Source organism: Benincasa hispida, chromosome 9 (assembly GCF_009727055.1).
Source record: "Benincasa hispida cultivar B227 chromosome 9, ASM972705v1, whole genome shotgun sequence".
Lineage (NCBI taxonomy): Eukaryota > Viridiplantae > Streptophyta > Magnoliopsida > Cucurbitales > Cucurbitaceae > Benincasa > Benincasa hispida.
This window is the reverse complement of record NC_052357.1, coordinates 13,584,663-13,601,203: the sequence shown is the minus strand read 5'-3', so window position 1 is coordinate 13,601,203 and position 16,541 is coordinate 13,584,663. Positions and strand designations below refer to the sequence as shown.

The 16,541-nt window shown below is 30.5% G+C and overlaps 2 protein-coding genes across 4 annotated transcripts; both read right to left on the bottom strand.

The window, feature by feature from the left end:
* Positions 1–854: 854 nt before the first annotated feature.
* LOC120085449 lies at positions 855–3,044 on the bottom strand. The gene is made up of 6 exons (XM_039041406.1): positions 2,769–3,044; positions 2,603–2,655; positions 2,313–2,368; positions 1,715–2,200; positions 1,338–1,515; positions 855–1,259 (listed from the first exon to the last, which is right to left on the bottom strand). Exons 1-6 carry the CDS (start codon positions 2,911–2,913, stop codon positions 1,104–1,106), a joined length of 1,074 nt encoding a protein of 357 aa, XP_038897334.1. The 5' UTR covers positions 2,914–3,044; the 3' UTR covers positions 855–1,103.
* Positions 3,045–5,276: 2,232 nt separating this feature from the next.
* On the bottom strand, positions 5,277–8,996 carry LOC120086604 (E3 ubiquitin-protein ligase BIG BROTHER). Of its 3 annotated transcripts, none has more exons than XM_039043334.1 (9): positions 8,765–8,996; positions 8,366–8,485; positions 7,877–8,057; positions 7,556–7,787; positions 7,338–7,375; positions 6,928–6,972; positions 6,483–6,610; positions 5,899–6,007; positions 5,277–5,801 (listed from the first exon to the last, which is right to left on the bottom strand). In XM_039043334.1, the coding sequence occupies exons 3-9, from the start codon at positions 8,018–8,020 to the stop codon at positions 5,727–5,729; spliced, it is 771 nt and encodes a 256-aa protein (XP_038899262.1). In that variant the 5' UTR covers positions 8,021–8,057; positions 8,366–8,485; positions 8,765–8,996; the 3' UTR covers positions 5,277–5,726. The 3 variants fall into 3 exon arrangements, with proteins under 3 accessions (XP_038899262.1, XP_038899263.1, XP_038899264.1); XM_039043335.1 differs by having other exon boundaries at positions 8,366–8,469; XM_039043336.1 differs by lacking the exon at positions 8,366–8,485.
* Positions 8,997–16,541: the final 7,545 nt, after the last annotated feature.

Genomic DNA, 16,541 nt, shown 5'->3' with positions numbered 1-16,541 from the left:
TTGCCACTGCCATATCAGGTAAGGTTCTGAATCTTGATCCTCTAAGATTTACTTTCTTGATGTCAAAGATGTCTCTTATACCGCTTTTGTTGGGTTGTGATTGCAGATTTTCTTATATGAGGCCTAAAACAATGAGTGTATTCTAAAACAAAGAAGCGCAAGAAGCAAATAACCCAAAATTGAAATGGGTTGGTAGAATGAAAAGGAGGAAAAGAGACCACGATGCAGAGACTTCAGCTAGACACGTGGAAACAGAAGCAAAAGAATCACTTTGTGAGTTCTCCCTTTCTCTCTCTACTCTCTAAGCTTCAAACTAATTCTCTCTTTCTCACTTCTTTAATTGAGAGGTTTGTTTTTTTAACTTGCATGAAATGGAAAAGAAGAAGGAAAGGAAGAAGAACACAAGAGTTTACGTGGTTCGACCAATAAAAAGTCTAAATCTACAAGAAGATAAAAAGCTTGAAGAAATTTTTCAGATCAACAGAAATTTTAGTTTATGTCTATTTAAATATCTTCTGATTCTTCTCTTTTAATAGTTGTAGAGATCAATTACATAAATGATTTAAAACAGAAAACTAAAATGTAAAAAGTAGTCATTGGATTTATCTTCTACACATAAACACTTTATTACCAAAAATGTCTTATTCAATATTCTCACTTTTTTTTAATTCAACATGTAAAGTTGAAAAGACTTACCTCCAACTTCTTGATCAAGAATTTCAAAGGTATGCTCTTAAACCACAGGTGGCCTCTAATATTCATAATTGAGAGGCAAACCAAGATCAAAATCATATGAAATCCAACACCAAAATCATATACAAATAGAGACGCAACATTTCCAGCAGCAAATCAAGGGAAAAGTCCATACACAGCTTCCTCTAAACAATGTTATTATATTGTAAAAAGAATAATTTTGCTGTTCATTGAAACTCAATTCAAGAAAATTTGTTTCGTTGCTAAAAATGCTATCTTATCAACAAGGAACTCCCCCCATTAGTCTGTAGCTTATAAGACACGGTGGTTATAAAGACACAGAGAACAACACAAAAAGAATGAAAGAATAATCTGAACGAATGCCTTTAGCTCAAGTCTTCATAGACTTCTTAGTTGGAAAGAGTGCAAGGCTTGAGAAACCAAAGAACATCCAATGCTCTTGCTTCTTTTTCACCAACAGCAGAAGTAATGGCTTTAACTCTCTCAGAAAAAACCCCTTTTGTCACCTCCTTTACCTCCTCCATTTCTACAATGGTTTCCTTCTCCTAATAGAAAACACACATGATCAATCAGACAGAGAAGTTTGAGGAGCCATAATAATAACTCATGGTTGCATTGCATACCTTTATTCTAGATCTTGACGATTTTGAAGCAGGGATTTTGTTCGGTGCACGTACATTGGAAAAGCATTGAGGAGAAGGTGGATTGGTTCGGATTTGCAGCGCATTGTCCTCTCTTTTGTGCCATACTTTCTCCAAGTCCAGAGGAATCAGGACATTTTCGCTGTTTGCCACAGTTTTGCTGCATTAAATTTTGTATAAACTCCATCATTGGCTAACACAACAAAACATAGTCTGACATAGGTTTAAAACCAAAATGGTACTTTCTTATTAGGCACATGATTCACAGACACACATATACAATAACATAGCAAGTCAGGCACACTGCATAAACTGAACCAAAAGTCTAAAAACAAGAAGATTGAAAACAAATTACTCACATATTGATCCTTTCCTTTTGCTTTACACTATTACTGATTGATCCATCAGATTTCTTTATACTGAGTTCACCAAATGGCTTCCTCTCTTTCTCCTTCTTTTCAAGGTTATTCAAATCCTTCGACGAAACCTCCTTCTCTACACATTTCTTCTCACCCTCAACACCATTCTCCACAGCTGATTGCTTAACATTCTCTCTCTCCCTTACCCTAATCGCCATTCTCTTTATCTCATTACAAAACTCTGTAATTTGGTTCAGAATATCTCGCCCTGCAAATAAGTTCCTTGCTGAAAGTGTGCTTTTCAGGGATGGTGCCCCATTATTGTTCTTCCGTTGCCCATCATCCATCAATGGCTTCTTCTCAGCGCTTGATTTGATCTCTGCCTTAGTGGCTTTGACTGTGTGGCTTTGAGGCGTTGAAGAATTGGGATTCTGATTCTCTTTGTTTGAGGATTGTGGAGGCCCTCTTCTCTTCAACCTTCCATCTCTGAATTAACCCCAAAAAAAGAAATAAGAAAAACCCCCAGATCTATTTGGAATGAAGAAAATCCAACTATGAAAGTTGCTAAAACTGAAACTGTTATGATAAATTACAGTACCTTCCTACCCGATCACTGGATTGAAGAGTATCAGTGCTATAACCCGGGCTTGTAAGCTTCCAGAAAAGAACAAGCAGTAAATTTAGGAGAAAAGAACATTCAAGGCAAAGAAGAAGAAGAAAAAGAAGAAGAAGAAACTTGTGTGCCCTAATTTGATCAGATTAGCTCAACTCAGCTCAAATCAGAAATTCCAACCAAATCTGCAAAATCTTGACATTCTTTCCGTTTGATCCAATCAAACAGTACGAAATCAAAGAACAAGAGAGAGAAAGAGAGAGATAAATCGATACCTTCGAAGGAGTTACTCGAAGTAACTCTTCAGCCGTCTTTGGATGCTTACAATCTACACAGAACCAAAAGAAAACAAAAACATCATTAACTAAAAACCAAAAGAACTCACAGAAAAGAGTTTGAAATTCAAGAATAGAGATCGATCGAGCGAAAAGGGAATCTCACCGGGTCGACAAAACCAGGCCTCATCATCCACAGAGTCGTGGATCGCGGTGAAATCAACCCATTTGGGGGCGTTAATGTGCTCGTACAATTCGTCCTCTACGAATCTCCACTGAACATTTTTCCAGTCGACTTTTGCTGGTTCCATTATTGGTCTTGAGAAGATGGAGAGTGGAGGAGCTCTGAAGAAGAAGAAGAAGATGAAGAAGAAGAAGAAGTGACCGTTGTGCTGGAGAATTCTCTACGTTTTTTGTGAACGTTTTTGTGGGCAGCTTGCTGGTTCTGACCGTTGGAGGGGTTTTTTTTTTATTTTATTATTTAATTATAAATAAAATTGTCAGGTTATTGGGCTTTTAACTATTTGGGCCGGTTGGGCTTGGCCCATAAACTTTGTTTTTTTGCCGATTTCATGGGAAATTTAAAAAAATAAATAAATAAAGAGATTTATATGTAAAAGACCTATATATATTAAGTTAATATCTTGAACATTTCACTTTAAAAAAAAAAAAAAAAAAAACATATTGGCCTATATCCATGCATATATTCTCTCTCCCATAATTTCATCCATTTCTTCCTCTTATCTCTCTCTTCTCCTCCCTCTCCCTCTCTTTTCTCCTTCCGACTGTGTGAGTTGCAGGCGATAGATGACGGCATGGGGCGAATTGATGGCTTGGCATGTGATGACACGAATGATTGGGACAAATAGATGACGCAGATGGCATGGGGCGAATCGACGGTGATGGGTTGAACATATCGGTCGACAAAACAGTGGGGCGAGCAAATCCAGTTGACGACGACGGGGGGAGAGATCCGTAGCAACCATGGTTGAAGAAGAAGAAAAGATGAAGATGGACTNATCCAGTTGACGACGACGGGGGGAGAGATCCGTAGCAACCATGGTTGAAGAAGAAGAAAAGATGAAGATGGACTTTATTGTTTCCTATTTTATATATATATAACTTTTTTTTTTAGCTTTCGTAGGAAATTTGATATATACTATGATATATGTATTCGTTTATTTGATATAAACGAGTATTTTTTGTTTATTTAGATTTATTGTTTATGATATATATATATTGTGGTGTAAATGAAATTTATGAAAATTTATATATTGTGATATATTTTATATATTGGTTTATACTGTGATTTATGTTAAGCATTGAGTTATTCTCTAATTTATAAACTGTAGTATATTTCATATATTAATTAGAATATTTTCAAATACCTAAAAAAGATGTTCTAAGGTATATTTAAAATAATCATGAATTCATCAAAATGTTCTAAAGTATATTTAAAATAACTAATAATTCGTAAAAAAAAACAAAAAAAAAATAAATTGATATGTGAAAACCTACGTAAATAGAAAATAAAATTTCAATAAATACATTTTTTTAAAAAAAGTGAAAAATAAAAAACAAAAATAAAAATGCATTCTCTCTCTTTATAATATATGTATTTTTTCTCTCCATTCATTAAAGTAGCTTTGAATAGATACATATATATATACATACACACATATATATACACACATATATATACATATATATATATATGTATATAAAAGGGTAACACGGTCCAGAAATAATACTAAAAGACTTTTTTTTAAAAAAATCAAATTTAAACATGTTTATGAAAATATATAGTCAAAAATAGGTTTTTATGTAAAAATCCCAAAAGTAAATTTATAATTGAGGGTCCGTTTCTTTTTTGGTGTGAGTTTATAATTGGAGCTTAAATCAAAATTTTGATTTCTATTATTGGACTATTGTTCAAAGTTTTCAATTAAATTAATTGTATTATGTTAGAAGCTACATGAATATAGCTAAGTGATAATTGATATATACTTTTTCAATTTAAATATCATTTTGATCATTATACTTTGGAGTTTGTTTAATTTCAAGTCTATATACTTTTAAATGTTCAATTTTAGTTCTCGTACTTTCAAATATTAAATTTAGTCTTTATTGCTAGTTTAGTGTTGTTTTTTTTATAAAAAAAAATTGTGATCTATTAGAATAAAGAAATTTGTGATCTTTTAGAATTTTCACAACTTCGGAAAAATGAAATACATACCATATTTACTTGCATTAAAATTATTACTATTAATTAGCCAATTTTTAAAAAGAAAAAAGTTCAAAGGACTAGATTTAATGTTTATTGAAAGAAAGTATAGAGACAAGTAGATATTTGAACATGAGAGACTAAAATCAAAGAAACCTCTAAAGTATGGAGACCAAAATAGTATTTTAACCTTTATTTTGAAGTTCAAATCTTCCATTTACATATTTGTTGATAATATGATTTAGCCGAATAAGGAATAGAAGAAAGTGATGTGTTCTTCAAGTAGCTATAAACAAATCAAGTTTATTATGAAATGAAACTACTTATGCGCATGTGTATAAATACAGCCTTCTAGCTTAATTTTATTCTCTAATAATTTCCAGATAAAATGAAATAAAATACAGAAAATAAATTAATTATTAAAATTAAAAAATTATCACTCACTATTTCTTTTACAAAACTTGAAATAAATGACCAAATGAATTCATGGTCTATTACTAACAAAAGTCACTTAGATTGAACAAATATGTAACTTGAACAATTAGATTAGATCCAAGACGTCTATATTAACCTAATCTAACTCACCCCAACCTACGAACATCCTCATTCAATGCAGTTTGACACGACCCTCAATCCGAAAAATGACTACAAAATAAGCTAATCTTAATCTAAGAAAATAACTAGACTTCAATCTTCAGGCTACGCAGTTGACAAGTTAAAAGAGGGGTACACTTTTCTTTCTGTGAGCATAGGGCAAATGTGGGGAGAGAGAGATTAAGGATTAGAGAACTTAATTCACTTAGTTAAGTAGAGATGTACAAAATGGGGGAAAGAAATGAAAGTGAGAAGGCAAAAATGGGAAAAGATGAATGAGGAACAAAATGTTAGAGCTTCCAAAATCTACTGTCGGTTATCGTTTCCTGATGCATTCATGCTTCCATCTCCGAACACCTCGATGTTGCAGATCGGACATATCTGATAAACACGAAGATGATGTGGCGAGATAAAATATCAAGTTAGATCAGAAATTGTGGAAGTATAAAGACATGAGAAAGCCAAGAAAACAACTAACTTTGTTGATGGTCAGCCATTTGGTTATGCATTTGTTGTGGTAAAAATGCTTGCAGGGTAATTTTATTTGTTTGTCCCCTCTCTTGTACCTCATTTGGCAAATCACACATCTGCGGTCCAAAGAAAGCAAGTACAATCAAATATTGAAGAAAGATTCCAAGGATAAACACCGTACCGGGAAGGTACCGAGATGTTAACACCTACTTGTACCAAGACCTATAGTCAGCAACTTGAGATGCAACTTCAATAGCATGATCATACCCAAAAGAGTGCATCTCATATAACTGTCTTATTTGTAAGATTTGTTAAGAGGTTCAAGTTCGACATTGCTACACTTAAAAACAGAAGAAACCAAGGTGAATGGATTCATTAGACTGTATTAACTCCTGTACTATGACAGAAATATGGATCCATATGACTTTAGAGTAGGCACATCAGAAACAAGCATCAATTGTGTTATGACAATGTCGTACATCTCGATTCGTAGAAACTGTTGTCTAAATTGACAGGAATGTCCTTATATATCCACCAAGTGCACTAACATAGTGCAAGATAACTCAAATGCAACTTAAGTAAAAATTGTACCTCTCCTCGGGCTTTTTTCTCGAGAAAAAGCTCGTTAATTTGAATCGCGCAGTCGGAAGCAAACTTATTTGTTCTTCAGAAAGACCCCGACTTTCAGTTCCAACTGATTCACCTAAGTCCAACAGTTCCTGTCAAAGACGATCCACACAGTCATGGCTAAAGACAGTCCCTTTGTCTCTTCTTTTGACACAGTAAACTTCTATGAATCCCATTTATTTGACAACCAACCATAGATAATATGGCCATAAGAAACTAGGGGCTTGTTGATAATTGAGCTAAAACCTTCTCTTTAAAGCAAAAATAATCACGTGCTTGGTAAATCATCGGTTTCAAGTGTACAACAACCTCAACTTCTATAGGGCAATCAATTGCAGATCTACAGAACATTTCTTAAAACAACTTCTTAAACAAATCTGGCTTCTAAATGAAAGAGTTGAAAGCATACCTCATAGGTCATGTGGTCAGGATCAATCTCATCTTGCCATGTAACCTGAAGAGACGAACAAAAGAAGATGGATTCAATGAGCCCTAAACCAAAGTAGTACCTATTCTCATAGAGCAAAAGCAACGAAATTTGGTCGGGCAATAAATTGATCATAAAGAGAAACATTTTGACATGAAAAACTAAAACTTGAGGTGAAAAGAAATTCATCACCCATATAACTTCAGAATGATAACATCTGAACATTCTACAACCTTTGACGATAATAAGATTTGTACTATAATTCATTATTTAACGAATAACTTAAAACAGTCCCGAATAACTTTTCGATTAAGCCACAGTTCATAAAAGGTATTAAGTAGATGATGGTCATAACAGAAAAGGACGCATATTGTGGAATCAAGGAGACATACTTGAGAAGTACTGGTCTCCTCCTGATGGCTTAAATCACCTACAAAACAGGAAAACAAGTAAAAAAATGCTGATAATATCCACTATTTTTGTGTTTCTCAAACATTTTCAACAATTCAACTCATCAATGTGATAACAACAAGCTCGATGATAGTATTCAAAAGTATGGAATAAACAGACTCAGAATCAGATTTGTCACAATCAGATTTGTCACACTTACATTCTTCTGGTATAGAATGAGCATCTACAACATCCTCCTCCACTGATGGAGCATATGTTGGTTCGGGAATTTCGACATTCGCCACTGAAGTAGGATACTCCCATTCCCTTTCACCAACATCCATTGAAGGTGGTAAATGGTGACTTTCCTCCGAATGGCCATAATAAGTATTCCCATGATCAGATACTCCAAATTTGTAACATTGCATATTCATTGACCAGTAAGCATTTCCCTGAGAAACAAATTATCATACGTTTCCAATATTACTATTTTCTCAACTGACAAACAAATTATATCAGCTTTTCACGGCCGCTTCATTACCTGATCGAGCAATGGTACAGCATTGCCATAAGCAGGTACTTGATGTTGGTGAAGCCCTTCAAAGAAATCCATGAAGCTCTCCGTAACTGTGTAAGGAAACCCGGTGTCGATATAATGTACTTCCATTTGTCTATCTTCATTCATCTTAAGCAGCAGTCAACAGTAGAATTTGCAAAACTAACTGCAAAAATACCAAAAGAAAGAACATATCAAACAAAAGGAAAAATGAAATGAACTTAAAACCTACATTGCCAAGGCTTTGGAAATTTCAAGCAAAATGTGATTATCCTTCCATAGAATGAACTCATCCAGAACAATCTGTTTGGTTGCTAAGAAAACTTAGGGGAAAAGGTGAGAAAGCTAAGCAAATTGCAGATTTGAAATTTTCATTCTAATGAAATAGGAAACAGGCCCTAAAACACTCGAAGACTTAAAAACAAAAACAAAAAACAAACATTAACATTACACAAAACCAAATGACAAACTTACATTTAGCTTCTTTAGTCTCCAAAAATGAAAAAACAAGGCAAAATCCTATGATTTTTCTTTCTGGATAGCCAAACAGAAACTCCCCCAAGAAACCTCTTCACACTCTGACAGAGGAAAAATCTGAGGAATTAGACAAATGTAGACAGACGAGTATAAAAGATGTTAGAGAATCCTAAGAATCAGATAAATGCAGACAAATGAACAAAAAAATAAACAGGTACAGATCCCAGTATTCATTAGAATCTTCATAATATTCAAAAAAAAAAAAACACAGCAAAAAAAGAACAAAAAATGTAGAAAACAGAAAAAAGGCTTCTTCTCCTAAAACTTAACAAACAAACAAACAATAAGAGCTTGAGAAATGAAGTAGAATGGAAGCTTGAGAAATGGAGGATGGACCTTAAACTCTCTCTCTAAAACTCCTTTTTTTTTTTTCTTCTGATTCTCTCTCCCCAAAACTCTTGATTACTGGCAGAGTTTTAGCAGAGAGAGATGAAAATGAAAGGAAATGGGGGTATGGTTTTGTGTTCCCTTTCTTTCTCTGTTCTTCAATTTGTTTTCTGGCTATAATCCATTTTTTCCATCTCTGTGCAAGTGAAGGTTTTTAAGCTAGTTGATGGGCTTTGAAATCTTCTTCAAATGGCAAATGGGTATTTTGAAGTTTCTTTTTTTCCTTTTTACTTCTATTTATTTCGATAAACTAAAGAGAGAAAAAAATTATAATTTTCTCGGAAAAATAAATTAACAAAAGGGTGGTCCACTCTATGTTCTTGGCCTCATTTTATCTTATTTTATTTTCTTGCTGGCCAAACATGTTTTTATGTCAGAAACACTATTCAAGAAAAATAAAATAAAATTGACAAAAGAAAAACATAGATAAAGAGAGAGAGATATTGACGTGAATTATACTGTAGAATTTTAGTGGAAATAATATATAAATTCAATGAAGATATAACTATAGAAATAAAAAAGTAGAAAAATAATCAAATAATTTCCTTCGAGTTTTCTCTCTCTCTTCTTTATTGTCTCCCTTGGGAACTTGAGATATCACCAATGTTTTTTATTTCCTTTTTCTTTTTCTTGCATTAAAATAAAAAATTACCATTTTTTAGACTTTTTTTCATGGAAGCAGAAGCTATTCTAGTTGGCAGAGAGCATGTTACAGAGATTAGGAATATCCCAAGGAACCATGAAGGGAAAAAAATGATATTTTTCTAAGAAAATGGCATGTAAAAAAAATATTTGGATACATTTCGGACTCTACCTATTTTTATGTAATCCACGCAAATGTTACATCGTAAGTTGTCATGTGAGATTTTTTTTTTTAAATGTTTACTTTTTTATGATTCAAGAGAATGCATGAAAATAGATACAAGCAAAAAAAAGAAAGGAAGAGTAAAGCCATTGCAACAGCTGGTGGAGCTCAGCTGAGGTGAGACTGAGAGACAGGACAGCCAACATCAGACCAAAAAATAAAATAAACTAAAGTTTTGTTTCTAAACTTACTCTTTATTTAATCCCTCATAAGTCCTTACAACTTTAAGGTTGTTTTTATGTCTATATACATATGTAGTATTAGAACACATGAGTTTTAAACAATGCGTCAATATGCCAATATGAGCACAATAGTTCAACGGGTAAGCCGCATTTTTCTCTTTTTTGAGATCCGAATTTTGAATTTTCCTTGAGAAATAAAATTTTGTTCATATAAACATAGTTCAACTTATCAAGATACTTACTTACCTCCTTGGATATCAGGACATTCAAATATTATCTCCTTGATTGAACTAAAAAAAAATTAGAAGGTATTGAACGAGTTAATACAATGTTAAAAAAAAAAAAACTTTGATTATTTAATTTTCATTAGTAACAATTTAGTTCATGTACTAACAAATTTGTAAAAAGTTAGTTATTGAACTTTGGTATGTAACCAATTTTTTTGAAAAAATATCAAAGTTCAATGACTAATATTTTTTCAATTTAATTCTTACTGTATTGATAAGTCTAGTCAAAATTATATATCAAATTTTTACTATACGATGATTTAGTTTGTGTAGTTCATAAATATTTTTTTTCTCTATAATCAACCTATTACCTATCTATCTATGTGAAAGTTTCCATTAAACCACACTAATATTATTTAGAATAAAAACTAAATCGTTACACATTGTAAATAACATATTAATATAGACTACTAAATTATAATAAATATGAAAGCGTAGATTAAATCATAAACAACTAAGCTTCCAAAACTACGTTATTACTTTCATAGAAGTTAAGAGATTAAAAGTATTTATTAACTTACCAATTTATAGTAAACTATTGAAAGTATTATGTATGTATCTAAGTACCATAAAAGTTTTTTTTTTTTTTAAAGCAATGTACCATAAAAGTTCAAACATATGTTTAAACAAATATATATGAATTAAATATGCATCATATGATAACAAACTTGTAGTAAAAACAGAAAGATAAAGACAAAGGCATTAGTACAACATAGACCGTACAAATGGTGTGTTACCTTACAGTGATGCTTTGAAATTTTACTTATTACCAAAAACAAATGTTCTAAAGTGTCTGATTCTTCTGATTCTGAATCTGATCCTTCTTGTGATCTCTTCTCTCTCTAGTTTTTTTTCTTACTCTTTTTATTTTTGGAAAATAAAATTTCTTCTTTCTCTGGCTAGTTCTTGGCCTATCAAATCCAAAAACAACATTCAAGAAATAATATTTTTATTTAATTAATTTCCTTGTGTGGATATGTATGTATTCTGCACACAATATGGGTAAAATAACAAAGAAGACAGCTTTAAAGTGCAAAAAAAAAAAAAAAAAAGGAAGGCAGGATAAGATTTTTGCATTTGTTTAATGAAAATTTGTGTGTGTGTTTGAAATTTTGTGGTCTAAAAGTCCAAGTAGTTGACAGTACCAAAAAACAACTGCCTTGTCTGGTTGTACCTAGCTTTGCTTTGCTTTGCTTTGTTTGTGTCTTCTCCCAATAACCCTATGCCCTTCCTTCCTTCCTTCCTTCCTTTCCCAGAATCTTACTATTTTATTCATTCTTACAATCTTTTTTTGGGAATCGTTTCTAGCTGGGATTTTTGTATTTTTCATGTTTCATCATCCAATTAGAGGTGTGCAATTTTTTATTGTTATTCAGCAAGTTTTAGGCCACATTTTATGTGAAAATCGGTGTAATCGGGATGTGATTCCATCTATAGATCAATCGTAATTGACTTGAATCGCAAACGTGAATAGATTGTTTTTTATTACGTTCATCTAAAATTATAAATTTATCACATTTATTGTTACTAGTACTATTTGACCCCAATAGTAAGGATAATAGTAATGGTAACATTAAATGTGATAGATTCATACTTCTGATATTATATTATAGTAACAGTAATGGTAAATGTAATGGAAACAGTAGTGGTAAGTTAGTTCTACATATTTTTCAAACACAACCTGATTGAGCACCCATAGTTCATCAATCAAATTGTAAGTTTTGATTATGAATTTGAAAGAGCCCCAATTCATTACGATTACAGAACACAAGTAAACAACAACAAACATAATCAACTGTAATCCACTTTTCAAAATACTAGTAATAGATTACGTTTTTGCTTGGGATAAACATGACTTCAATTCTTCTAGACCCCGTTTGGTAACCATTTGGTTTTTTGTTTTTGTTTTTAAAAACTAAGTCTATATCATCTACATTTCCTATAATGGTTTGCATCTTTCTTGAGTACAATGATTGAATTCTTAGACAATTTCCAAAAATAAAATAACTTTTTGAAAGCTACTTTTTTTTAGTTATCAAAATTTGGCTTGGTTTTTTTAAAACATCAGTGAAAAATAAACAATAAATGAATAAATTTGAAGATGAAAATAATGTCTGTAGGCTTAATTTTCAAAATAAAAAATTAAAATGGATACCAAATAGGGCCTTAACTTTTCCATTTAATTACTTCAACTAGTTAAATTTAATATTGACAGTTGTTTATTTTGCATGTGACACCTCGCTTGATTTTACACGACAACTTATATAATCATATAACATTTTAGTCTAAAAAAAATGGATAAGATATTAAATTTTAGGTAATTACTTGTAATTAAACTTACTCACTTTAGGCAAGAAGACATTTATTGTACTCATGCATGGCCACCACTAGGCCAATTCTAGGACGAAAAGGCTAGATGTTAGGATTGATGTTTCAACATTTGTCAAAGTGAATTTTGGATTTAGAGAAATGTTGAAATTGATAATGACAACCTAGTTGAATTTTTATTATTATTTCAAATATTTGTCGTTGGCGTTGGGAGTGTTCCTTGTTGATTAGACATTAATGTTTTTTTTTATGCTTATTGTTTTGTTGGGTTAAGTACTTTTTTTTTTTTTAGGGTTTTTAAAATTACAAGAGATGTGAGGAACTTCCTAAATAAATAGAAAGTAGATGTGGATGTCCTAATCACTAGCTATGCCTATATTTTATTATATATACAACCATGTTTGAAATTTCTGTTACAAGTTTAATATTGAAATTGACTCCCTAAGCTAAGTAAGCCTAAGAACATTTTTTTTTTCTTTACATATAAATAGATATTTGGTGTGTCAAAATTATGAGATATCGGCTCAACATCATCATTACCCCTAAGAGGCCTTCTAAGCGAAATGTTAAGCAAACCCAAGAGCCCTGTCCCTTCCCTTCACTTTAAAATCAAACCCAAATATTGATTTTTGACAAAATATCAGAAATACAGTCATCTCATATTGAAAAACTTCAAAAAAGTTAGAGTCTAGACACTATAAAAAAAAAAAGCATATATCATTGGTTTCAAATTATCCAAGTTGAAACACATTAAGCTTAAGTGTGTTAACTTTGATTGAATTCCTTTATGTATCTCTAGTTCGAGAGTGGAGAAAAATATGTGAGTAATCAAAAGCTTTTAGAGAGTGCTTTTATAATTGGAGTCGGGAAGAGATTTCTATGTAATTGTAATAATTCTTCACGTAATGAGATTTTTTTGGTTCATAGTTTTTCCTTCAAATCTGAGTTTTTCTATGTTAATTCTTATGTTTTCTATTTTATTGCTTTCTTTTAAATTTTTTTTATTATTTTTCTGCTTATTCCTATTGTAGAAGCGAGGGGTTTCCCAAAACCAACAAGTAACAGTCAATATATAAAGACAATATGTTGGTTACATTATGTTAACCATTAGACTCAAAAGTTAACTTAACAGATTGTGACATATCTCTCAACACTTTGACCGAATATCTACCCAAAACATATACATTTTACGACGTGATTTCCAATTCTATCCGTTCAAGACATCAAGTTGCAATAAAAGTATTACCATTATAAATATGCAAGACTTTCTATATGATCATTTAAAGTACACCTCGTCTATTCGATATACCATGTTAAGAATCTCTAAGGGGACATATGGGGCAAAGATTATAATAACCATATCTTGGTGCAGTAAATACTATTTTAAAACCTTCAATTAGCTACAGTAAATACTATTTCAAAATCCTCATTTACTACAGTTTTTACAATTTTACATTCATCATTTTTGTATTCTTGGCTACGGTGTTTATCACTTTCTTTTCAAACTAAAATAGTTTACACCTCAAACACGTATTGTTATAATCCGAATTAAAATAACTTTACACGCCAAACACAAACTATTAAAACTCAATTATTATAATCTAAAAGTATAATAACCAACTTCTTGCCCCAAATATCTTTAAATATTTTTCTAACACGCTTAGGATTTTTTTTTTTCCTCTGTAATTTACCAAGCAATAAAAAAAAAATCATCGATGGTCCCTACATCAACGTTGTGTTAGTCTATATAAACGCCATATCAGATCTCCATCACTTATAACAATTTTAAAAATTAAAATATGTAATAAATGGAGAGTTGTGATTTTTAAATATTTGGAAGAGAGAAAAATAAAAACAAATTGGATTTTGTGGAGCAGTGTGTAGAATCAGTGAAAAATGAGTCATAGTCATAATCATATTTCCATGTGAAAGGGGGCAAAAAAAAGAGTAACATTTGTTAGGCAAGAGGGACCACTACAAAACCTTGCTCCCAAGCAACGAATTAATTCTTTTTCCTTTTTTTTTTTTAATTTAATTTAATTTTCTTTTCTCTTTATAATTATTATATTAAAAGCCAATTTTATTATTTGCTTATTTCAGAGATTGGGAAAAAGGTGGTCAACAATTTTACAAAAATAAAAATTTAAAGGAAAAAAAAGGCAATTATTCCAAAGACAGGTTCTGTAATTTGGTTGGGTCAACCCCGCTAATGTTGGGGATTAGTTTCTCATAATCATGTTATTACTTCTATTTTTATAAATTAATTACTTATTATTCTACCTATTAATGAATTGAGTTTGATGGACAAATGTTAGCCATGGAGAGATTTGTGATTTGAAGTTCTATTTTTATTGTACTAAAAAGATAGGCTTTAATTATATGTATTAAATTGATTCGAATTCAAAAAATATTTTTAGAAATATTTATTAAAATAGGATGTATACAAGTTTATAAATTAAAATATAATTTACAGAAAAATTATGGGAAGAGTTTTTCTTTTTAGAAATAATGTTTTAAATGAAAAATTACTGAAAATATTTTTAAATATAGCAAAATATCACAATCTAACAGTGATAAACATTGATAAACATCTATCAGTATCTATCAGTGATTGGTGATAGTAATCTGTTTTCAGTTTCTATCACTAATAGATAACGATATTTTACTATATTTATAAATATTTTGATTCATCTTTTTATATATGAAAATAGTATTTTTTTTTTTTCTTTTAAGATGAAATGGTTTAAAGGTTACTTTAAATTTTGTATTTTTAGTTCTTATGTTTTAAAAGACTTCCATTCACACGTGGATATTTAATTTAATTAATTAATTAATTAATTTATTATTATTATTATTTTGTGAATATCAATTTATACCCTTTAACTTTAGAAGTTGTGTCAATTTAAATTTTAAACTAATAATCGTATCAATTTAGACAACTTTAAGAGTTGTATCAATTTAAACCTCAATCTAATAATTGTATCGATTTAAACTCTAAACTTTCACAGATATATTAATTTAAACCTTAAACTTCTATAAATGTATCAATTTATATATTTCTTCCGATTTAGTTTGAAAAATAACATCAAAATATTTAGGTCACGTTTGGTAACCATTTTATTTTTGAAAATTAAGCTTATGGACATTATTTCCACCTCCAAATTTCTTCATTTGTTATCTACTTTTCACAAATGTTTTTAAAAACCAAGCCAAATTTTGATAACTAAAAAATGTAGCTTTCAAAATGTTGTTTTTGTTTTTTGAATTTGGCTAAGAATCCAACTATTGTACTAAAAAAATATGTAAATCATGTAAGAAATGTGTGTAAGATGAGCTTAAATTTCAAAAATAAAAACAAAAAACCAATAAATTGATATAAGTGACTCGATTTAGAATATTTATTAGGATTATATTTAAAATTTAACCCTAAAGTATGGGTTTAAATTGATACAATTATTAATTTAAGATTTAAATTTGATATAACTCTCAAAGTTTAGGGATATAAATTGATATTTACCTTTTTTTTTTATCAATAAGTTTATATGTAAATATAGATACATTTAAGTTTTTAGTATTCTCCTTATTTTTTTTTATTTTGTATTTAATTTAGGATTCTTATAATTAATAGTGAAAATATTAACTACTGAAATTAAAGACTCAAGTAGATACCAAAATGAAAGATTTTGTGTCTGTTGAATATTTTTTTAACCAACAAAAAAAATCTCTATTGTTTTAAAATTAGTTCTTCGAGGTTAGTCCTTAATTATTGAATTGTTAAAGTAAACCAAAGTTTAATACAGTTAAATATAAAGATTGAAACTATGTGCAAAGCTATAGACGACAAATTGAAACTATATCTGAACAGAGTACACAAAGTACAACCTTGTCTCAAAGAATCAAATTTACCATTTAACTAAAGTATTTAACTTTGTATAATTCAATTGATTATAACAATATAAATCTATCTACATAGTTAGAGATGTCCAGGGCTGAACTAAAGATCAAATTGAACTAAAGATCAAATTCCTATCTTTTAAAAAAAAATTCAGTAGATTTTTAATTAT